The 24,450-nt window shown below is 34.6% G+C and overlaps 3 protein-coding genes, 1 long non-coding RNA gene, 2 other non-coding genes and 1 pseudogene across 7 annotated transcripts; 2 read left to right on the forward strand and 5 right to left on the reverse strand.

Annotated features, from left to right (window-relative positions):
• Positions 1-1,703: 1,703 nt before the first annotated feature.
• Positions 1,704-5,744, reverse strand: LOC18440213 (translation initiation factor). Of its 2 annotated transcripts, none has more exons than XM_020670933.2 (7): positions 5,683-5,744; positions 4,828-4,977; positions 3,165-3,512; positions 2,818-2,858; positions 2,654-2,713; positions 2,035-2,167; positions 1,704-1,871 (listed from the first exon to the last, which is right to left on the reverse strand). In XM_020670933.2, exons 2-7 carry the CDS (start codon positions 4,937-4,939, stop codon positions 1,855-1,857), a joined length of 711 nt encoding a protein of 236 aa, XP_020526592.1. In that variant the 5' UTR covers positions 4,940-4,977; positions 5,683-5,744; the 3' UTR covers positions 1,704-1,854. The 2 variants fall into 2 exon arrangements, with proteins under 2 accessions (XP_020526592.1, XP_006850428.2); XM_006850365.4 differs by having other exon boundaries at positions 2,818-2,864.
• A 911-nt stretch (positions 5,745-6,655) lies between these two features.
• On the reverse strand, positions 6,656-8,668 carry LOC148780712 (uncharacterized). The gene is made up of 3 exons (XR_016060388.1): positions 8,371-8,668; positions 7,742-7,809; positions 6,656-6,728 (listed from the first exon to the last, which is right to left on the reverse strand). It is a non-coding gene; the product is annotated as an uncharacterized LOC148780712 (long non-coding RNA).
• A 1,973-nt stretch (positions 8,669-10,641) lies between these two features.
• On the forward strand, positions 10,642-11,776 carry LOC18440214 (18.2 kDa class I heat shock protein-like; annotated as a pseudogene).
• Positions 11,674-11,776, forward strand: LOC148780713 (U6 spliceosomal RNA). Its single transcript, XR_016039771.1, has one exon. It is a non-coding gene; the product is annotated as a U6 spliceosomal RNA (small nuclear RNA).
• A 6,490-nt stretch (positions 11,777-18,266) lies between these two features.
• LOC148780714 (U6 spliceosomal RNA) lies at positions 18,267-18,369 on the reverse strand. Its single transcript, XR_016039782.1, has one exon. It is a non-coding gene; the product is annotated as a U6 spliceosomal RNA (small nuclear RNA).
• Positions 18,370-19,530: 1,161 nt separating this feature from the next.
• LOC18440215 (Bifunctional inhibitor/lipid-transfer protein/seed storage 2S albumin superfamily protein) lies at positions 19,531-22,881 on the reverse strand. Its single transcript, XM_006850367.4, has 2 exons — positions 20,496-22,881; positions 19,531-19,661 (listed from the first exon to the last, which is right to left on the reverse strand). The coding sequence occupies exons 1-2, from the start codon at positions 20,827-20,829 to the stop codon at positions 19,645-19,647; spliced, it is 351 nt and encodes a 116-aa protein (XP_006850430.2). The 5' UTR covers positions 20,830-22,881; the 3' UTR covers positions 19,531-19,644.
• Positions 21,205-22,875, reverse strand: LOC18440216 (UDP-Glycosyltransferase superfamily protein). Its single transcript, XM_006850368.4, has one exon. It carries the CDS (start codon positions 22,873-22,875, stop codon positions 21,397-21,399), a length of 1,479 nt encoding a protein of 492 aa, XP_006850431.4. The 3' UTR covers positions 21,205-21,396.
• Positions 22,882-24,450: the final 1,569 nt, after the last annotated feature.

Raw genomic sequence — 24,450 nt, forward strand, 5'->3', positions numbered from 1 at the left:
TAGTTATAAAGAGCGCATAGACTACTTCATATAAACCTGCTCCATACTCTTGTAGGAGCAATAATGTGCATCTACTCCTTCACTCATAAGACCTACTTGGGAGGATTTTTCCAATTTTGGGAACCATCAAAAAATCACCAGAATATTATTCTGAATTTTTCAATTTTGGGAACCACCTAAAAATCACTAGATGGTTATTTTGAAAAAAAAAAAAAAGGTTTTAATTTTGAGTTTTTTTGACAATTAAATCTCGTCCTTCAAAAATTGGACAGTAGTTTATGTTCAATCTTGAGATATTATTATTTTTTAACATAGAGAGTTTAATTCCAAAATTTCTTTTTGAAGAGGTTACATCCCCCAAATTTGGGGCCTAAAGTAATACCTAAATTGGCCTTTGCCCAAGGAAGTGAAAATGCATGCATAATATACTCCCATAGGAGTATAAAACCTCTTGGCAATTTTCAAATTTAGTGCTCAGAAAACAGTAAAATTTTAACAGCAAACACTAGAAAAACGATACATTACTTTAAAAGATGGACACGGTTTCTATGTGGCCAACCCGCATATTGTAGAAATGCAGGCTTGGCGATAAATATAATTTGATCCTGATTTTTTTTTAAAATATAATCTTTAGCATGGAGATTGTTAGATTATGAATACAAAAAAAAAAAAAATTAAAATTAAAAATAATAATTATATTAAAAAAACATTTGGACCATTAATTACACTTGTTTTTAGATGGACCACCTATGTGAATCCATCTTTAAGATGGATGCTTTATACCTCTGGACCGCATCTTGTAGAAATGTGGTCCAAGCCACAGGAAACAATTTTCCTTAAAAGATTGATATTTTTTTTCGAGATCCATGTTTTTATTTTGCTAAGGTTAAAATGATCAATTTAAGGGTTTTCCAACGATGGAACTGGAATTTTTGTGAGATTTGCAAGGTGGCCTTACAAAAATTGTGAGGCCTGGGCTTACGCTAACATTTACCTGAAATAATATTCCCATTAAAGAACAGAATCAAGCATTATGTCTATCTAGTTTGAATCATGATTCATGTTCGACATTGGGTACATCAGATAGCTAGCAAGCCAAATGAGTGGTGATACATTCATGATTAGCGAGCCATTGAATAAACCATTCTTCTAATCACTGGGCACCTCAACCCAAATCATTCCATTCCATTGTTGTAAATTCAGTTATTATTCAAATTGCAGATAATAAATCAAATGTTTTTATTATAAGACCATTGCTTTTAGAATGATTTAGGCTCCTAATTAGTATTTACACGTATTAAACTTAATATATATTTTTTACATTTTTTTGGCTTTTTTCCTTTTAAGTTGGCGGTGTTGGCTGAGCTGAGTCACTGATTTTTTTCTTGGAACAAGTGGGTGAATGTTTCAACCCACAGGTCCAGGCCCAGCAATCCATTTACATTGCAAAAAGATATAAGTTTAGCAAAGAAAAAAATGGAAAAAAAGAGCTTTGGAATATGCAGATGATTGATATTAACCTCTCACCCACTCTGACCCCCAGGTTAGTCATAAACTACTGCTTGTAAGTTTTTTTTTAAAAGCCATTAATAAGCTGCACAATACTAGCTTTCTTGCTGTTATAATATAGAAGTCAAAAGCGATTGCAACAAAGCTTTTAGGCTCTGAACTTGTTCTAATTTTACCACTTTAAGCTAAAATTCTTAAAGGGCAAACAAAAAATGGAATAACAAAATGAAATGACTGGATCACCTTAGCATTTTCCCAGTGCAAGTAATAAGAGAACCCCGCACAAATCTGGTTTTTATATATTCAATAGTGAACACCTGATACTTCATAGGATCAGAAGAAAGTTTAGGACTCCTGAGATTCTGCAATGCAACCAAAGAATAAAGATATAATGTTGTATCAAGAGAGATTATGCGTCGCTATAAGCTGAGGGAACAATGAGATTATGCATCGCTATAAGCTGAGGGAACAATAATGAGAGAGAGAGAGAGAGAGAGAGAGAGAGAGAAAGAGAGAGAGGTTTACCATCAATGGCTTCCATATTTTCATTTGGAAATACTCCAAGAGGTGAGCCATGAATGGACAGCAGCATTTCGCCAGGCTTTGGCAGTCTCAAGGTTTTGGGGGTCATACCAATAGATAGCCTCTGAGCAGAGACCTGCAAATTTATAGTTCACAAATACTTAGGCAAAAGTAAATAATGATCAACATTACATTTATGGAAAATTCAACAAAGCCCTCTCCAAAGAAAATAAAAAAATAAAAAAAAACATTCATATTGGACTCCAAATCAAAGTCATGAAGCATAAGAACATGATAACGGTATTATACTGTCAGCAAAATCAAATAAACCACCATTTGGTGCTAAATACTTGAGCATTCACATAATAAAAGATTACGAGTAAATTGGCAAGGGAAAGTACATGATAGGTCAATCAAGGATGGTAATCCAAGCTACATCCACCATCCATTCCTACACTCAGAGGTTAAAGAGCCAGGGTGAATGACCATGTGAGCTCCAGCCCTGTCAATCATCAACCATCATCGAATGGAATGGAATGGATGGAGTAGCCTTTTAGTAGAATATATCAAGGCCATTGGACTTTGTTTAATATACATGAAATAGGTAAAGTTGTACACAAACCCCAGGAGTTTCAAAAGAATCTTGGATTCCTCGAATTTGCCTCTCATGATTCTGAAAACCCTGGAAAATAGAAAAACCCATCATAAAAATTTTGAGGTAAAGCCAGCACTAAAAGTGTTTGGGTATAAATAGAAGTGCTAGCTTGCCATATGGCCATGACTTACAAAATCCGGGATCTGCGCACTAGCAGTCTTCATCATGTTCTCTGCCACTGCAAAGGATTAGAATAAGCTCTAGTGGTCCAGTAGATCATGATTCGAGAAAGTACATACTGTCATCGATTATATAAATCATACTTTAGGCAGATTATCAGAAGCTATGGAAAACCAGAGTCCATTAAGGTCATGATTATCTGATGATGTGATGAATGGCATGGAAGGAGTGGGATCTGCCAGAACGGACACTCTCTCTCTCTCCATTTCATTGGACATTCGTGGCCTTTGACCGCATTATAGCTTCTCTTTGAAAAAACCATATGCAACTTTAAATAACATTGCCACAAATGCATTACCTGAAAATGGGAAGCCACAAAAAGGAGGCAAAGGACCACAATTATTATTATATGCCAAGAAGCCTTGTTGCCCTACAGAACCACAGGGTCCCAATAGAGGAAGCATTGCTCTTTCCTCGGTGACACTAAGTGATGGGTTGCAGTCCAAAGCTTTCCAGTGTAGTAGGCATTCTCCACACTCATCGTGCTTGACAACCACAATATTAGGGCACTTTTCCTCTATAAATTGTACAAATGGGGTCTCAAGCTGCTCCTTTGCAAAGAATGAGCGCAAATTATGCAAATGGCTCAGCGTGTATTCAATCTCTCCATTGCCAATGGCACGGATTGCAGCAGCTCGGCGTTCAACTGTAGAAAATCAGCCCAACATAAGGATTAAACAAACATTGATAATGAAACGGTAATGAAAACTGTAAATGAAACCCATATAATAGGGATCAACTCCTCTTGGAAACAATGATGCAACAATGAAAATATTTACTCCACAAAATTAATATAAATGGACAAATCTAAAGGGGGCATCTGATAACATATAGTGGGCATCTACAGGTTCAGAATTTCAGCTGATAATAGACATACACTTCTAGACATACACTTCTAGACAAAGATGGGTCATAAAAAAGAACTTTTTATGAATGTGACATCACAAATTCACAATTAAAGACACTTTCTGCAAGACTTTTATCTTTTGGGGAGGTATCCTCTATCTTTTTGTGATTTTCTTTTATCACTAAATGGAACTGTTACAAAATGTGTATTTGTTTGTGATTGCAACAAAGGACGTGAATAACACACTACCCAAGGTCCACATTAGAACCAAACAGTATCCTGAAAAGGCCAAAAAAAGAAAGTGCATATCCCTTGAGCAAACTGACAGCGAGTGAGATATGGCAGAGTGCTCCCACTTCATGTCAGCAACTAGAATATACAAGAATGACAAGTGCTGTTTTTTCCTAAACTCATTTTTTTTCCCTCCAATACATTATCAATTTTCCATCCCTCTTTCTCTAGCTCATTTTCTCTCTCTTGCATGAGGATCCACAACAAGAGAAACATTTACTCTCACTGAATTGGGTAGGAGTTTTTTTTGGGAGTTTTGTAGGGTGGCTTGTTGTGGCTTCCTTGAGAGAAAAGTTATATGGAGGTAAGAGAGTTGTTTGATGGAGATGAAAATGTACAGAAAAACTTTCAAGAAACACCCAAACAACTTCTGTAGAGTAGAAAAATAATTTCAAAATTGATTAATATATATCTGAAAAACTTGTAAATTTTTTTTCTTTTGACATCCAAACTAGCCTTAGTATTATTATTATTTCCAATGTATTTTAAGCATCATTACACATGATAAATAAAAAATAACAAGCAATACAGTTCAGATGCAAATCCATAATAAACAAGAATTCATCCAACATGCCAAGAGGGCTTTACCCCTTCAAAGTTGGAAACATGTCCAGAGAGCAATACCTATTTATATTGGCACAAGGATTTATATTGGAAACTCTTTTCAATCTTCAGACTTGAAACATGCTAAGAGAGCATTTATCACTTTATATTGTTACAAGGATTTATAATAAAATGTTCTACATACAAAATTATCTCGGTCAACAAATAACGATGCAAAATAAAGAAGCAAAACCAGCTTTAGGTAGCTTTGCGGATTTACCTTCTTGTTCACTAAATGTAGAACACAGCTGATTTTCAGCTAGGGTTTCATGTTTGCTCTCAAGAGAGGCAGGAGGTTCTTTTGTGGTCCTTTTGGCTCTTCGTTTTGGCATGACAGTCTTTGTATGTTTATCAGATTGTAAAAGAATTGCTGCCATGTCAATAAAATGTCTATTAACTTCTATGCATGGATCTCAACTTTTAAATGAAGAAAAAAAGCATCATCATCGAATATTTTAATAACAATAAATTATTATAGTGTAAAGCTTATAACATAAATAAATAGAAAAGATGAAAGAAACTATAAGCATTTCATTAAGAAAATCATGAGAGACCTTGTAGATTGACATAATAGATCTCTCCCTAAGCACTCATTATTAAAGAAAAACTTATTTTTAAGAAAAGCATTTAGCCTTCACTAATCATTGAATGCCTTAACACCCATTAAAATGCCTCACCAGATCAGTAAAAACTTTACTCTTATCCTGAAATTTTAAGCAAGCAAATTACAAAAGAAAATAAGAAATCATATTTTGCATTTGGCACATCGAATAAACAAGAGATTAGTACGTACAAAATCAATCATGCAATACAAGAGGATACAGATGAGAAAACAATAGTACTACAATGAATCTGCAAATAAAAGGGGCAATTTCTTCAACAAAATCATCAGTCTTTGAAAACCAAGTATTAGGACCTGGTTGTTCAATGCATGTGATAGAAGTACAAAATAATATTTCACATATATTAAGAGATCTTTTAATAAAATTTTCAAAAAAGGAGATCTTTCAATTAATATAATTCTGGGGGGAGAGAGAGAGAAAGAAAGAGAGAGACTTCTGTCAAAAAGACTCACTTTGGGGCTGATGTGCATCACATGAAAATATCTTTCAATGCTCATAAGCATCTCCACCTCCACAAAACCAGACTTTGACACCTGAAATGGTAACCAGCATGCATGCAAACATAAAGCAAAGCAGGCTCATCTGTAGGAAAAACAGACAAAAGACGATGAAGATTTTAGCTGGTAAGAGACACAATGACAAATAATATTTTCTTTATTTTACTATATAAATATTTTTCTTCCTTGTCGATAGCTGTTCATGGTCTTCTGAAAAATAAAATTATAAAATTTGAATTTGCAACAGCTAAGAAAATTTATTGTTTATTTTATTCAGTTATTCCATCAAACAATTGCAGCGAGAAGTACTACCAAAGAGATCTTTGAAGGACCTGATGTAACAAGTCAAAAAAATACTAACGCCAACCTTTGAATTGAGATTGGAACAACAATTTAGTCTTACAAAGAAGATCGTCAATGCCGACAAGGCATGTATTACCCTCTACAAATAAAAATTCTGGTGAAGCCCAAATAACACTACTAACAGCAATTTATTCTTTCTATTTTGATTTTACAAGAAAATGATAAAAATTTGGTTGCTAATAATTGAGGACATATAGTATAGAGGTTCTTGTCCACCTTCTTGGACGCACTATCCAGTGAGTACTCGACGACAAGTCATATTGAAAACTGCACCATAAACAATGTAGTATGGTATAAGGTACTCCAGAAGGGCAGCCACCACCTGCTTCCAGACCCTGATGATGGAAGGAGGGGATCAACTCTAGCTGGATGAGTGTCTCTACGGGCCTCGCTACAATTGATCTCCATTGTCCAAATCATGAACAGACAATGGACACCCCTTTGAGTTGCCAAATATCATCGGCTATCAGATTATGCTGGTACTTTCCCAGATCAAAGCTCAATGCGATAGCCATAATAGTTGGGCCCGTCATCCCCAGCTATAGAAAGAGGCGATGTAACTGATCCTTTGTATGGGCAACTCTAGTTGAAGGTTGTGTAGTAATTTCACAGCTAATCATGTTACAAAGACATTATACCTGCTATAAAATGTCAGAGTTAAACAGATGGGCCCCCATTATAAGTTCCTTCAATGGTCACTCAATATACAAAACTTCTTCATTAGTATCGATTCACTACAGCAACAGTTCACAAGCAACTCTTCTTATCAAGGATTTCTTGGTTTTAGGATTCCAATCAATTGAAACATTCCAAATCATCTGGCATTGCTCCAACCAATTCACCAATCAAGCAACATAAATATCAAACAAATATACCCACCCCTCATAATGCAATCTGAAAGCTATGGTGTTTCTCAAGTTAATAATTGGAAAATTCTAGACTACACCTTTATTATGTGATTATGTCACCTTTTAAGAAAATACAACATCACTGGAAATTCTAGGCAACTCAACAATTCTGTTTTACCCAATGTTCCACAATTCAGTTACTTTTGACAAAATTAGTATATATCATGAAGATAAAGGAAACTGAGCAAGGAATCTATCTAGCCTGGACGAGTAGTTACAAGGAATCTATCTAGCCTGGACAAATAGTTACAACATTTGAGGTTACAATTTTATGGATCTCCATCCCCAAATAAGTCTGGTGATGCGAATTGCTCCAATAAATGATTAACATGATAATGGACCGATTGTGGAAAATAGAAACCAACAAAGAACAAATGGGTTATCATTAAAATGGGTGTTTCTTTACTTCCCAATTGTTTCTTTGACCATTTTTTGACTGTTAACATCCCAATACAAACACGATGCACACAAAGGATAAACAGGATATATCAAACAAAAGAACTTGAACAGGATATATCAAACAAAAGAACTTGAATAAAGGATAAATATCCAAAGGTAGCAGGTAACAATAAACCAGAAAATATAGCAGGTTTAAGTATAAGAAACACAACAATAAAATTTTAAAATAAAAAATAATGAACAATGCTACCTTACAATAAATCAATAACATGATGATTTGGACATAACAGGTACAATAGAAAGAAATTTTCATTTCCAAATGGATGGAGATTTTAGGTTCCTACATTGACATGCCTTTGCAGAATTCAGATTTCAAGCCCTCCATTTAAACAAAAATTGTAGATATATCAATCTGCAACCATAAAATAGCCCAGAAAATGTAGGTAATTTGACCTAAATCATTTTGATGAAATATGAAATGCTAGAACATATAATAACAGAAACACCAAACCCATTAAAAAATGCATAGATTGGTGAACATGAAGAAAAGGAGATCAATCAAAATAATACATCAACAAACGAGAGAAATAGAATGCAGTAAAGCATTGAGATAATACCTAATATCAGCTCGACAAATCCCAAAAAAAAAGGAGAAATTTAACAAAATCATGAAAATATCCACACAGAGAGGTAAATGTTTAGATAGGAAGGCCGAACTAAGCTGCATTCATCATACAAAATGACAGATATAGATATTTATATACGACTGAAGTGTAACAGAAGAGGGAGAAAGAAATTTATTATAAAAATCTAAACCTAAGCATTACTCACAAGGAATCAAGAAATCTTTCTGATTTTTTTTCCTTTTTTGAAGATGTTGAGGGGATACTGATATCGGGATGCACAAAATAATAAGAATCAAAATGCATCCAAAAAAAAGGATCAAGAGAGAGAAAGAGGAACAAACATGTACCTGAAAGAGGCAAAACCCCACAGATTGGTATACCACTGTCCAGAGAGAGAAGAGGCAGGGCAAGGGCAAAGAGAGAGAATAACAGAGGAGGCAGGGGCGAGAGCAGAGAGAGAGAGAGAGGGGAAGGCGTTGATTTGGTTGAAGAGAGAGAAAGAGAGAGGCACTAACACAAAAAAAGAGGGGGGGGAGAGAGAGAGGCGTTACCTGTTCTATGCGTTTTAGAGAGAGAGAGAGAGAGAGCTTAAGAAGGGAAGAGCCCTAGAGAGAGAGAGAGGCTACAGTAGTTTGCAAAGTAGCTGAGAGAGGCGAGGTTTAACTTGACCTTTCAATTGCAAGCGCGGGAGACCACTTGCGGACCACTTGCACGTGTATTTAACCCCCGAAAAATTGAACTTTCAATCCGTATACCAATTTTACTCGCTTTCAAGTCAAATCAACCTCAATAATCACATAATTAACAGGTTATTTACTTATGGGTGCAGTTGGCATACGGATGCATCGGTAGCTGTATAGATGAGGTGCACTTTAAATTTGATGATAGTATATAATTTTGATGTAAAATATTTTTAGGATCATATCAAAACCTATTTTTATATTTAATTATAAAATTTTAAATTTAAAAAATGATTAAAATCAAGTAGTTTTGTAAACATTTGAAAATCTATAAAATAGACGGTGTAAATAATATGCTGTAAAATGTAGTACTTTTTAGATTTAAAATCTTTTTATTTTTTAACATTAAAACTATTTTTTTCGATAGATTTTTTAGAAGCATCAATAATTCTACACTATATAGTAGCATCTTTATATAAACTTTTTCCTTTACTTATTGGTGTGGTATGTACAAGGCAGAGGTCCTAATAATCAAAGTAGGATACACCTTCAAATAGTGTTGAAATATGTCGTTTCAGTATTAAAATAAATAGTCTTGAAAGATGTCATTTCAGTATTGAAAATATTTGTAATAGCTTGAAAATTTATTTTAATATCTAATTGTAAAATTTAAAGTTTAAAAAATAGTATCGATCAAGTAGATCAATGAATACTAAAATCTTGAAATTTGACTGTAAAAAAAATGCATTACAAGATGCACTATTTCCAAAACTTGAAATCCATTTTTTTCATGTTCATGCAGTTTGAGGTCAAGAGGATTAGAGGATTTTTGTGCATTGAAACAATCTCTTCTAATGAAATTTTTGATGTGCACCTTAATTTAAGGCCTCACCTTTATATAAACATTTTTCCTTACGTAAAAGCTTTGATTCTCTTTCAAATGCACCAAATTACAGTAAATATGCTTTCATATCGAAAATTAAATCGATAAAATGACATATTTTACAATAGCTTAAACTTTTTATTACATGTTGGCAAGAAAATATTTATAGGAAAAATTACTAAATAATAAATGCAAGGAAAAGTTTATATAGAGGCTAGGCTTTAAACAATCAAATTAGAGCCTACCTCAAAATTTTCATGAGGTTGTTTTGATGCCCATATATTTTCAAATTGATCATCTCGACATCAAGGTGTATGGACTTGATAAAAAAATGGATTTCAAGTTTTGGAAATAGTGTATCTTATAATGTATTTTTGGACCGTCAACTTTTAAGTTATTTAAGTTTTCATAGATACGCTCGATCTATACTATTCTCGAAGCTTTAAATTTTATAATTAGAAATGAAAATATATTTCAAAGATTTTCAATATCGAAACTACATTTCTTGATACTATTTGAAGGTCGGCTCTAATTTGATTGTTTAGAGCCTCGGCTCTATAAATACATTTACCTAATTTATTTGAGAGATGAATATGTGGTGATAAAAAATCGCAATTCAATTTGATCCAAAATGAGTTATAAAGCGACCAGGATATTCGATTTTAGATCAGGGTCATGTTTTTCAAAAGCAACATTTCAAGCAAAAATCAAACTGCAAAAAAAATGTTTTGAGAAAAAAATCAATTCACAATCGAACAAATCAGCATTCATATTATATAAAAGTTTCGATTATCTTTCAAACACACTAAATTTCAATATAAAAAATTTGAAAAAGTTTGAAGCTTCTCCACAATCGACCCGAATTGCTTCACTTTTCGCACAAAACTAAAGAAGACTCCATAGCAAATCGGACAACAATGGAAATAATTTGATCTTGAAGATTAGATCGATAAAATGGCAGAATTTTCAAAAACCGTAAAAAAAACGATACACAAAATAGATTGAAATTTTTTAATATGAATATTTGATTCCCAAAGCCTGATTTTAGAGTCATATTAACATTATTTCGATATGGAAAAATTTCGCTTTTTAAAAAGGGAGCCAGAAACTGTTTCTCTCTCTAGAAAAGACTGGTTTTTTCCTGAACCTTCGACCCTTCTGTTTTCTCAGTCAACACCTCAGATAAATACATTTCACCTCCCTTTCTCGCTCATCAAATCCACCGAACAGAGAGCACTGTTCATTCGAGAATCAACACTATCATCTTCAAAATTCTTCGCTCTCATATTTGGTTGCCATCTCTTGATCACAAACCAGTAAAAAAATGTCTCTGATTCCAATCATTTTCGGCCAAAGAAGCAATGTGTTCGATCCCTTATCTCTTGACCTTTGGGACCCCTTCCATGGTTCTTCCCTTCTTCTGTCAACAGAATTCTCCCCTTTTCAATACCAGTGATTCTACAACCTCTGCTTTCTTGACTGGGATGTTGGACAGGAAAGGGACAGATAACACCCATGTGTTCAAGGCTGATCTCCCCGGTCTCAAGAAGGAGGAGGTGAAGGTCGATTAGAAGATGACAGAGTGTGATAAACAGAGAGGGGAAGAAGGAGGTGGAAGAGAAGGACAATAAGTGGCACAGGGTAGAGAGAAGCCAGGGCAAGTTCATGAGGCAATTCAGACTCCCTGAAAATGGAAATGTCGATGAAGTGAAGGCGGCAATGGAGAATGGGATCCTCACTGTGAATGTTAGCAAGGTTGAAGCCCTAAGGATGGATATCAAATCGATCGAGATTTCAGGCTATTTTGGAGTGTTTCTGGTTTTCTGAGTTTTCCGGCGAATTATCTTAGGTTTTTCTCTCGGTTTCTGGGATTCTTGTGTAGGAACTTATGAAGCAGGTAAAGCTCTCGCTCTCTCTCTCTCTCTAACCCAACACTCTCACTCGTGTGGCAAAAGCTCTCTCTCGCTTTTTCTCTCTCTGATGTGGCACCTCCTATTATTTGCTGTGTAATATGTGATTGAGTCCCACATCTAAGCTTTGTAGTACTATTTTACTCTACAAAACATAGGCCGTTGGCCTTGTTGATTGTCTCTTCGGAGACATCCGATAAAATTGGAACGATACAGAGAAGATTAGCATGGCCCCTGCGCAAGGATGACACGCACAAATCGAGAAATGGTCCAAATTTTTTTGTCTTTTTCGGAAACTGGATATGATTTGTTTTAAAATTTTCAATTCTTAAATTTTTATCTTTTTCGACAATTGGATATGATTTGTTTTAAAATTTTCCATTCTTAAATTTAAATGTGAGGATTTTTTCAACAATTTTAGTCCTCAATAAAAAAATATAAAAATATTTTAAATTTTCAATTCTTAAATTTAAATGTGAGGTTTGTTTTCAACAATTTAGTCCTCACTATAAAATATAAAAATACTTTTTTATCTTTTTTGGCAAGTGGATATGATTTCTTCTAAAATTTTCAATTCTTAAAATTAATTGTGAGGTTTGTTTTCAATATAAAAGTTTGAAAAACCACAATATCACTAACAATTAGTTTTGGAAAAAGTTTATTTAAGGGTAAGACCCTAAACAATCAAATTCAAACGTAACTCAAAATTCACTAGAAAAAAGAAAAAAGATGTTGACCTCAAAATTTACTAGACGAGGTTGTTTTCGATGCTTCAAATCTTCAAATCGATCATCCCGACCTCAATATGTATAGACTTGAGAGAAAATGGATTTTAAGTCTTAAAAATAGTACATCTCGTAATGCATTTTTTAGACAGTTAATTTTCAAGATTTTCATACGTTTACGTGAATTTTAAAGCTTTAAATTTTATTATTGGAGATTGAAATAATTTTTTGGACGATTTTGATAGCTTTCAAGGTGATATGAGAACTTTCGCAATTTTTTCCTTTTATTAAAAGAACTAGAAATATTTAAGTTCTAAATCAAAACCATCTTATATCGAGTTTTTTCACCTTTCTAGGACTTTAATAATTTCTACTACCTCTTTTATATTCTTTCTTATTTTCAACTTATTGTTTTTCTTTGTTTTGCTTTTTTTGGGTTTTGCGAGTCCACATGAAACACTTGAATCTCCATTTTGTCTATCCTCACAATTACTTGGAGATCTAGATCCTTTTTAAAATTTTTGGCAAAATTTCCACTCTATACTTTCTCTTACAATCACTTTATATATATATATATCAGTCTTTTCTCAATTAATTGAGGTCGGCTACATGAGTTTTAGTCTGCTATTTTGCACTATTGAAAGTCATACCCTCAGTGAAACTATTGTCCTCATATCTTTTTGGACTACTTCCAATCAAGTATTTTTCAGCCTACCCTTTGTCTTTTTCAATCATTTTTTCTTAAACTAACTTGCACCTCCTAACAGGCGTTGTATTCGGTCGGCGCTACACATGCCTAGCGCACTTAAGTCTATTATCTCTCATTTTATTGCTTATTGGTGCCACATTTAAATTCTCCTGAATGGATTCATTTCAAATCCTATCCCTTCTTCTCTTGCCACTCATCCATCTCAACATCCTTATCTCAGTTACACTTATTATATGTGTATATTGTTTTTTGTCCGCCCAACATTCCACCCAATAGAGCAAAGCTAGTCTCACAATGTCTTATAGAACTTGCTCTTCTGCTTGGTATGCGGCAATCACATAGAATTCCAGTTGTACATCTCCACTTCTTCTACCCAACTCTAATTATGTGTGTAACATCTTCCTCAATCTCTCCATTATCCTGGATTGCCGACCCAATATATCGAAAGTGCGGTCTTTATTATATTTTCTAGCCTTCAATCTTAATTAGTTCGTCTCTTCTACTCCGTTTATTACTACTGTATACTACACTTACATTCTATATACTCTGTCTGTGTCCAGCTAATTTTAAAACATTTGGATTCCAAGGAATCTTTCAAAAGTTCTAACTTTGTGTTGACACCGTTATGGGTCTAGGTGCCTAGTTTAGTTGTCCACAATTAAGACAATGAGGCACGGGCTCAATGTTGACCCTTGATGTATAGCTATTTTCATTGAAAACTCACTTGTTTATCTACTAGTTATTATTACATTAGTTAGTGCTCCATCATACATATCTCTCACCAAGTCGATACAATGGTCCGATACTCTTTTTATTTTAATACCCGCCAAATCAAATCTCGAGGTACTCTATCATAAGCTTTCACTAGAAGATGTTGTTTTTTTTTTCTCATGACCTCATTTCGTATTTGAATTTTCAAAATTCAAATCACTTAAAATTTTGAGTGTCTATTATTAAAAATAGTAGAATCTAATAAAAATATAATTTTTTTTTTTACAAAATATAAATTGATTAAAATACCCCTAAAATATTTCAAGGGTATTTTGATGAATTTATATTATGCGAATTATTGTTGTTATATTTTTAATTAGGTGCGCCTTAATGAGTAGAATGTATGCCTAAATTTCAAGTGATTTGAATTTGCATAAAAAAAATAAAAATTCAAATACGAAATAAGGTCGTAACCGTAAAATCTGCCCAGATTCAATTCGAGCCGTTCGTTGACACTACGAGCTGACAAGATCCTTTCCCTATATATATATATATATATATATATATATATATATATATATATATATATATATATATATAGTCACTCCTGTACGCCCCTACGCGAATGCCCCAGATTGAATCTGGGCCATTCTGTGGCCGATCTGAGCGCACATATGTCTGATATTATTTGAATTTTATTTATTTTTCTACAAATCCAAATCGTTTGAAATTTTAGGCGTGTGTTTTTCTCATCAAGGTACACCTAATAAAAATGTAAAAACAATAATTTGCATAGAAAGATCAAAATACCCCCGAAACTTTTTAGGAGTATTTCGATCAATTTATTTCATGTAAAATTGTTTTTTGATATTTTTCGTAGATTCACTTATTTTTGAAGAACACACGCTTAAAATTTCAAGTGATTTAGATTTGTAAAAAAATAATTAAAATTCAAACACTATCGGACATCCATGATCGTTAGATTGGCTTAAATTCAATCGGGGCCGTGGGTGTTTACTGTAGCAATATGTAGCTGGACGCACAACATCTTTTCATATATATATATATATATATATATATATATATATATATATATATATATATATATATATATATATATATATATATATATATATATATATATATATGAGATTGTCTACAAAGAGACCATTTATCGTTTGTACATGGATGTCAAAGTTATTCACGCTCATTATAAAAATGTAATTAGAAACAACTCCAATAAGTAAAAACGGAAAAATGTAATTAGAAACAACTCCAATAAGTAAAAACGGAAAATCAATGGAATCAACTAGTAAAAGTGAGGTGTGGTTGCTATTGTATCCTAATGTTTAAGGCTTCAAAGTAGCCCCTTGGTCACACTGAAGTTCTCTTTATATATTTTCCCTTGACAAACGTAAGCCAAAAGATTACTCATAGGAAACATATGGTTCATTCATTCCTAATTCTAGAGAACCCCAAGTCTTGAGCCCTCCTCAACTACGTGACCAATTCTAGAAAGGAACAAAATATAATTCGAACTCTATATGTAAAAAAAAAAATATCAGATCCTAAGATGAAATTGGTATCATTCAATTTTTGAATGGTTGGATCAGATTATCTTTTTTTATTTTTGTATTTTTTGCAAATAATTATGTGGTTAACGTGGATCTCGTGCTTTTGGTTGAAAAAATCCTCTTAATTCTGCACTCAATAGAAAAAAAATAAAAAAAATCCTCTTGAGTCTCTCTTGCCTTGAGGAGTAAGGGCATAGTATGCTCTCAAATGGAGGGCAAGTGTAGAGTATGCTCTCAAATGGAGGGCAAGTGTAGAGTATGCTCTCAAATGGAGGGCAATTGTATAGTACGCTGCCAAATGTTACATATCTTCCATGAGAGGAATCTCTATGTTGGAAAGAAGCCAACTAAACAGCATTGGACTAATGTCGGTTTTCTGTTTGATATAACTTGAATGCAAACATAATATTAGGGAAAGAGCTTGGGTTTGATTGGTTAGTGCTTGATGACTTGCAACACTATATCCTAAGCTCAATTTTTACTAGGGTAGGAGCCCTCTCCCTGTTGACTCACCCAAAAAAAACAAAGAATATAAGTACAATATTTAACTAGAAATAACCCAAAAAAAAACAAAGAATACAAGTACAATATTTAACCAGAAATAAATCCTACTTATGGATGTTGCACAAAATCCCTAGGGTAGGTTTGTTAAACTATTGTTGTTTCTCTACTTATTAATGAAAATCCAGTAGGGGAGGTGCCCACTCACTTTAAAAAAAAAGAAAAAAAAAATCCAGTAGGGGGACCTTCTCCCCCACTCACTTAAAAAAAAAAAAAGAAAAAAAAAAAAAAAAAGTAAAATACAATAGCGTTCATGTGAGAATTTTGATTTTGCATATGGGAAAGATAATTGGCTGGATATTTAAATATGGGTGCATGGTTTGTTTTATCTAAATTTGTTGTTCACCTCTAAGTTCCGTAGTACTATATGAACATGGATATAGTAAGGAAATAAAATAATTACTTTATAAAACACTTAATTATAAAATAATTGCTATATATTTGTTGATTAACTATAAACATGCATATGAAAAGAATAGAGTAGATAAAAAATATTATCCCACTGGAGTATGAAGTGCATCTACTCCCTGGCCAAAAACCTATTTACAAAAAAAAATTTATTCTAAAATTTGAAAACCATATAAGAATTATAAGATGTTTATTTCTATTTTAAGTTTTGTGACACTTAGATCTTGCTCTTCAAAATTAGATAGTCTCGATTCAATCTCGAGGCACTAGTTTTTTCTAGTACATAGAGAGCTTATTTGGGATTTTTTAAAAAAATTGAAATTAGTCTATAACTTGTAAAGATTATATTCCCAAAATATCCTGGCATATGTTTTCCTAGTGCTCCCGTGGGAGTAGAAAGTCTTTTGGGAAAAGAATAACAAATGGTAATTTTACTTTGTTACTTTGCGTATGAAAGCCTTTCATAAGGAAAACGTTTATAAAGATCGCCTTATTTATGAAAGGTAAAAGTTTATATAGAGTCGAGGCTCTAAACAATCAAATAAGGGCTTACCTCAAAATTTTCATTAGAAGAGGTTGTTTTGATGCCCTATCCTCAAATCAATCATCTCGACATGAAGATACATGGACATAAGAGAAAAATAGATTTCAAGTTTTGGAAATAGTGTACTTTGTAACGAAATTTTTGGAACGTCAATTTTCAAGATTTTCAAGTTCTCATGGATATGTCGATCTACACTATTTTTTAAGCTTTGAACTTTATAAATAAAGATTTTCAGTATTGAAACAACATTTCTTGAAACTATTTGAAGGTAGGCTCTAATTTGATTGTTCAGAGCCTAGGCTCTATACAAACCGCACCCTTTATCAAATCCCAATTTGAAAGTCGTTCAAATTTAACTCAAATATGTAACTCAACATGTTGCTTTTATTTTAATTTTCTCAATCGATTGATTTTAAAAGGAAATTCATAAAAACTTTGGACACTAAGTTCATTTTTATAAGGGTGCGGTTTGTATAGAGCCTAGGCTTTAAACAATCCAATTAGAGCCTACCTTCAAATGGTATCGAGAAATGTGGTTTTAATATTGGAAATCTTTGTGATAGCCTTAAGATATATTTTTATATTTATTTATAAAGTTTAAAGCTTCAAAAATAGTGTAGATTGACAAATCTATGAAAACTTGAAAATCTTAAAAATTGACGGGCCAAAATTGTGTTACAAATACACTATTTCCAAAACTTGAAATCCATTTTTTTCTCATGTCCATGCATGTTGATGGCGAAATGGTCAATTTGAAGATATTTGGGCATCAAAGCAAACACTCTTCTAGTGAAATTTTTGGGGTAGGCTCAAATTTGATTGTTTAGAGCCTCGGCTTTGTATAAACTTTTCCCTTTTTATAAGCATGTTAAAAGTATTTAAACTTCAAAAGTATTTTAAACCATTTCTCAATTTGTGCTTGTCATCTTTATAGACTAGTAAAACAAAAATTTACAAAAAAGTTTGGACCACATCTCAATCTCTATTAAATTGTTAAAGAATAATTCTTTTCTATTCTAAAATATTTGTTAATTTATTGAAACAGAAAGTTAGGAAGCAAATAAAACTTATTAGAAAGGGTTTCAACCATATCTCAAGATTTGTAAACTGTTGAAATGGGAAATGTTTTACCTCTACACAAGTGTTAAAACAAAAAAATAAAAACAAATATGGACCATTTCTCTATGTAATGAAATTCAACAAATTAATTTTATGTTTTTCTCTTTAATTAATTGAGTTTATTTTTATGAAGTAATTAAAACAATATTCATGAAAAATTTGGACGTTAAGTTCATCATTATAAATTCATTAAAAGAATTTAAACTTTGGATCATTTCTCAATTCGTGTGTGTCATCTTTATAAAATTATAAAAACAGAATTTTACAAAAAAAATTGGACCATTTCTCAATCTCTATAAAATTGTTCGAACATAAAACTTTTTATCTTATGAAAAGTATAAAGTTAGAAACTGAAATGATCACAATAGAAATTTACATAAAAACATAAAACATTTTTCAATATTTGTGAATTGTTAAAAAAAAATTTGGACCATTTCTCGATTTGTGCGTGTCATCCTTGCGCAGGGGCCATGCTAATCTTCTCTGTATCGTTCCAATTTTATCGGATGTCTCCAAAGAGACATGGGTAGAGTGCGATGGTGGCCATTTTATATTATGTAAACTATTGACAACTTTAGATGTGGGACAAACTTGAGACACAAATATGCCAAAAGTTGTTATACTCTAGCAGGAGCATATTGTGTATTTACTTCCTCAAGTAAAACCCCAACGTCAGCATAATTTTAAAAACCTAAAATTTTAAGGATACAATCTCTTCAACCCATATATCACTCATAGTACGAAAATTTTTGAACTGAACCTGCTATAAAAAGAAACACAATGTCTCAAGATTGAACAAAAACCTCCAATTTTTGGAGGGTGAGATTTAGAGTAAAAAACAGTCAATATTCAATATTTATTTATTTTTGATAAATAATCATCTAGTGATTCTTAAATGGTTCCAAAGAATTTCAGATCGAAAAGATTCTTCCAAATAGATCTTTTGAGTGAGGAATTAGATGCATAATGTATGCTCCTGCGGGAAAAGTAGTATACCCTCTATTCAAATAAACGTCACGGCAACTTCCATTTTAGCCCAAGAAGAAGCCCGTTGATTTCGTAGATATTCCTTCGATTTTAAATCACTTCCCATGGGACTTCTAATAGAACTCTCTTTCTCTCTCGGATCGGATCGGATTGAATATAAAATACCTAGTGTTAAGTTTTTTCTGATCGGGGTTGGATAAACTAAGCCTTCTTTTGTTCTGGTTGGTTATTTCGTGACGAACAATGTTAAAGAGAAATTAAGTTTACCTTTTTCTATTGCAGATTGAAAAGACAAGAAAATTTCAGGATAGCAAACGATTGCATATCTCTTTTTCTATAACCGCCCGTTTTTTAGTTTTATTATTGAATCCTCACTACCAAAATGCTCAATTGCTTGAATTTGCTACAAATTTTTTTTTTTGCAGATCAATGAGGAATATAGGTCCCTACCCATTTTTAGAAATAATTAGTGGTTTTGTAATACATCAGTGGGAATAAAAACTTAGATCGATAGCTGAGATTCAAGTAGTGCTACTACGGTAACCTTAACCCGTATTCTAGAATTTGCTGCAATTGCTATCAAATCTCTCTCTCACAAATTTAAAATTCTACACTAAGCACCTACTCCTTCATGTGGTGTCAGCATTTAGTGCCATAACAAACTAAATAACGGTTAGGTTGTCAACACAAACTATATTGAGAAGTATAAGACTTTATTAGTTATGGACAAGCCCACTTTATTACAATAAGTACATCATTTTCTATAAGAGCATTGCATCCTAGTAGCATACGCTCTCTCTCTTGTCCACTTCAAGGCAGAGTATAGGCTGCAAAACCAACAAAAACAAAAAACAAATCATGTCCATTATTAGTTCATGGCCACCAATAAATCGTGAGAAGAAAACGAAACACGAAATAAAGCTAAGGCCATTAGTACTACATTAAAAAAGAAGCTGTAATTATTTGGTTTTGATAAATAAAAGTTTGGGTAATACTTTCAAAAAAGAAAAAATAAGGCCCTTCAGTATAAAATATAAACCATAACAAAACAAATCAAGTTTATCGGTCCTCAAACCATGAGTAAATCACAAGGGGAAATCAAATGAATGAAGGGCACTTTTGGTACGTGCGAAAATACTCGGGTGAAAGTATTTTTTTCTTGAAAAAACTGCTTCTAGTATGTTTTTTTCTTGAAAAAACTGCTTCTAGTATGTGGGAGTGTTTTTTTACATCAAATGGTTGTTCATTGGTATGAAAAAAATGCAATGGGATTAATTGGTGCGAAAAAACTCCCACATCTAAAATGCAATGGGATTAATTGGTGCGAAGAAACTCCCACATCTAAATATTTTCTCGCGTACCAAACATTCCATGCCATGCCCTGATAGAAAAGTTAAGCGAAAGACAGGGATGGATAACTTAGAGGAAGATGGATGAAATGAGAAAAAAGGGTGTGTTTTATGTGGGATGGATAACTTAGGGGAAGATGGATAAAATGAGAAAAAAGGGTGTGTTTTATGTGGAGAGCGCCGGATCTAGATCAAACAGTCAATGACTTATCGGATCTAAAATACACGGCTAGACCCACCTCCACACTTGTATTCTAGATCAAACAGTCAATGGCTTATTGGATCTAAACTAAAATACACGGCTAGACCCACCTCCACACTTGTATCCGACGGGGCGGTCAGCGAAGTTGCAGCGCTTGGGAATGGTAACGGCGACCTCTGGGTTTACCCCTGCGCTCTTCGCGGTTGGAGAGAGCATCACAGCACACAGACAACTTGGTTTTTGGCTCAATTTCTTCACTTGAGCACAGCAGCTGCTATCAACCTCTGCATTTGCATCTTGAGCTGCTTCAGCACAAGGAGCAAGCTTAAATACTTGGCTATCTACCGAGGATTTTCCACATTCTCCGGCCCCTGCAACTCTCTCTATAACAAAACTCACAAGAAGAAGAAAACCCAACAAGCTCAGAACTGATTTAATCGCCATTTTTCCTATGCCTTCTTCTTCTTCTTCGAAACTCACTAAGATTTACTGAAACTTTGGACCTATGTTGAGTTCTCTAATGGTGGGTGAATTTATAGTGAAGCAGGGGAGTTCGAGAATATGGTCGGTCAAGTTGGGTGATGGCACCAACCAAGCTCCACTAACCATTAATGGAGGTACCACTATCAGAAAGCTGGTTTTTTGAGCATAGATGTCTCCTCATGAGTATGAGCACCATTATTTTTTAGCCATGGAAGCTCCATTTGCTTCGTTAATGGCCCATTATCGATATGAAATCAAAAGAGCAGACGCCATCTATCAAATAAAAGAAAAAATCAGGCCAATGAAGCAGATAAGCTAGAGAGAGAAACAGGGGTAGAGAGAGAAACAAGAGCACGCTCAATCTTTAATATCTAATCAGAGGTAAGTGGGCGTCCACGAAAATGCAATTCCTCTTTTTGGCTAGCACAAAACAGAAGAGCACCAGCTCTCTCTCTCTCTAAAGATATATTATAGAGAGAGAAATCCACAGAAACAGGGGTTCTAGAGAGAGGAACAGAGCATGCTTTATCACTGATCAGAGGGAAGTGGGTATCGACAAAAATCCAATCCACCATTTTTTCTGTGACGAGGAGAGAGACAAAGGAACAGGCGCTCGTAAGCGGCCGCCATTTTCGCAGAAGTGAAGAGCTTCGCCGCTCTCTCTCTAGCCTTCTCCCCCTTCTTATCGAAAACCCCTTTCCCCTCTGCTAAAACTCTAGAGAGAGAAACTTTCAAAGACTCAACAGTAGGTGAAAAAGTGTACCCAACCTCCTCACCAACAATCACCGAACCTGTAATACTAGCAAAACCAGTCGCCATAACCGGCTTACCAGAGGCCATGGCCTCAAGCAGAGTATGGTCTAGACCCTGAGCCCTAAGCGTGGGGTTCACGAAAACATCCAATGCATTGTAAAAACCAGCAAGCCTTTCTCTCTCTAAAGGTCCCAAAACTAATATATTTGGCCCCAATTCTCTATACCTCTTCCCCCATGGCCCATCCCCTGCAACCAATACAAAAACTCCACTGTTATTGCGATCTTTCAAAATTTGTATAAGAGCTTGAAACATGAGGGGGTGGCCTTTGTCCTTAACTAATCTCCCTGCTAACCCAAACACCAGACTGGCATTTTCAGGGACTCCGAAGTTTCGGCGAAAAATTGCACCGCGGGGAGGGTCTGGCCGGAAAAAACCATTGTCGACCCCGTTCAATATGACATGAACGCGATCTGGGGGCAGCATGTAGACGCGCCGCAGTACATCGCCTGCGTGCTCGCTTGTTGCAACATGGTGCGAGTAATCACCAAAGAAATTGATCTCATCGATGATCCAGAAGAGGCGAGAGGCCAGCCTTTGGTGTAGGCTCAGGGGGCGTGGCTCCTTGGGCTCCCGCGTAAGGTCCATCGCGAGGTCGGAGCTCACCGTCTCGTACGCGAAGCCATGCCACGAGGCCACAACATTGCACTGCATGGTGAGCGCGTTCGCGTGTGAGAGGGCGACGCTCTCTGTGTGGATTAGATCGAATAGATGGGTTCTGTTGAGCTCACGAAACTTGTCCACCGCTCGGGCTTGGTTGAGGAAGCCCGAAGGGGTGGGTTTGATGAAATGGAAGTGCAAGTTAGGGTGAGGGGAAGGTTGTAGAGGGGGATTTTGAGGGGTGGTGGTGAAAATATGGATTTGGTGGCCGCGTTCCGCAAGGGCGAGGTGGAGCGTGAGGGCGTGGCGCTCAAGGCCGCCGGCTCGAGAGGGATGGGGCCATTTTTTGACGAAGAGGGCGAGGGTGAGGGGGGTTGAGGAGGGAGAGAGAGGGGAGAAGGAGAGGTGGTTCCATGCGGTGGAGAGAGAGAGGAGGTTGAGAGGGGGGGTCTGGGTCTGGGTCTGGGTCTGGGACCGGGGTTGAGGGCAGTGGTTGCTGGGATGATAGGACCAGTAGAGGAAGGAGAAGGAGGAGAGGGTGGAGAGAGAGAGGAGGAGGTAGGAGAGGGAGTGGAGGGTGGAGCAGGAGGGCATGGCCTTGGTTAGAGAGAGAGAGAGGCTTTTTTTAGAGAGAGAAATTTGCTTTTTAGAGTTAGAGCAGGAGAAACAGAGAGAGGAAGAGATTTGTTTTCAGAGTTCAGGAGTCGAGAAATCAGAGGAGAGGCAGGGAAACATTGAATTGAGTTTACAAGTTAAGGACGGAGGGATTGATTCGGGCTTAGAGAGAGATTGGTTACGGAGATCTGCGCCTGCGCGTTGACAGAGAGTTGGCCATGTTATTTACTGTTCATTGTTTTTGATGCTTGCTCGTCGGAGTAAATCGGAATACTGCAAATGAAAACCAATGGCCGAGTTGGATCGTCGATCCAATGGTAAAAAAATATATAAAAAACGCTCGCATTTTGAGTCACCCGGTTTTTTTTTATGCAACTGTTTCGTCCCCTCGAGACGATTTTAGGGGAAGTAGACTGATTTTTTATTGATTATCATTATTCTAACAAGGAATCGGACCGGATCCCATGGAATTTTAATCTGAATTTTAAAAAATGGATAGGTGACCATATCGGGCACCCAAAAACCATCCGAAGATCCGAATCGGAAATCGGTAGGAATCGGTCACATTAAGCTTTAAAAAAATCTAAATAAATTATTAAAATTTATTATAAATGTTGTTTTTTAAGAATCCAATAAGAAATCAGGGTATTATATTATTAATTTTCATTTTTTTCATCAATATGTGAATATTGAGTTTTTTTTTTCTCTGTATAAACTTATTTTAACAAAAATACTTGTTCTATTTTCGAAAAAAATAAGAAATGAGTTTTTTTTGACAAAAATATTAAAGTATTTTAAGAAAAATAAGAAATGAGTTTTTTTTGACAAAAATACTTCTTGTATTTTTTTTTTATAAGAACTTTTTGTTTTTTGACAATAACTTTTTATTTTTTTGACAAAATTTTTTATTTATTTTTACAAGAAAAAGAATTGATAAGAACCTTTCATTTTTTTTATACGAAACTTTTTATATTGTAGATAAGAAAAAAAAAAAAGACAAAAAGTGAAATTGATAAAAACCTTTTATTTTTTAGAAAAAGCCTTTAATTTTTTTATAAGAAAAAAAAAATTAAATTCATAAAAACCTTTTTTTTTTTTTTTTTTTTTTAAGAAAATGCCTTAAATTTTTTTTATAAGAAAAAGTTTTGACAAAAAAAAACAGCTCCTCAAAAGAATCAAACCCATGTCCGTCTCATTCATAATGAGGGCACACAATAACTGGTATAGCACGTGCAACTTAGTGTTTATAAAACCGTTAACAAAATATATAATATACGAACATTTTAAGGTATTACCTATTCACATAGTCCCACATCGAAGAGAGAGAAGCAAATCTATATGAATAAATAGTTCTTTGTACTCACCATTTATAGTGCGTGTGAAGCAATGAGATTATGCGAAGCGTGCGGATCGTGAGCACACGTGCGTGAAAGAACTTAGGGCCGCACGAAGCGTGCGGACCCGTGGGCTCCCTCTCTCTGATGTGATTTACGATTTGTGGGCTCCCTCTCTCAGCCGTGCGGATCCGTGGGCTCCCTCTCTCTGACGTGATTA

This window comes from Amborella trichopoda, chromosome 8 (assembly GCF_054954075.1).
Source record: "Amborella trichopoda isolate Santa Cruz 75 chromosome 8, AtrichopodaSantaCruz75HAP2 v2.0, whole genome shotgun sequence".
Classification (NCBI taxonomy): Eukaryota; Viridiplantae; Streptophyta; class Magnoliopsida; order Amborellales; family Amborellaceae; genus Amborella; species Amborella trichopoda.

What these genes read in the sequence shown, in the direction of transcription:
- LOC18440213 (XM_006850365.4), bottom strand. Translation starts at nt 4,939, where the DNA reads ATGCCAAAACGAAGAGCCAAAAGGACCACAAAAGAACCTCCTGCCTCT. An exon ending in TTGTGGCTTCCCATTTTCAG is followed by an intron (nt 2,865 to 3,164) that starts GTAATGCATTTG and finishes AATCCTTTGCAG; the next exon opens with TGGCAGAGAACATGATGAAG. An exon ending in ATTCTTTTGAAACTCCTGGG is followed by an intron (nt 2,168 to 2,653) that starts GTTTGTGTACAA and finishes ATAAATTTGCAG; the next exon opens with GTCTCTGCTCAGAGGCTATC.
- LOC18440215 (XM_006850367.4), bottom strand. Translation starts at nt 20,829, where the DNA reads ATGGCGATTAAATCAGTTCTGAGCTTGTTGGGTTTTCTTCTTCTTGTG.
- LOC18440216 (XM_006850368.4), bottom strand. Translation starts at nt 22,875, where the DNA reads ATGCCCTCCTGCTCCACCCTCCACTCCCTCTCCTACCTCCTCCTCTCT.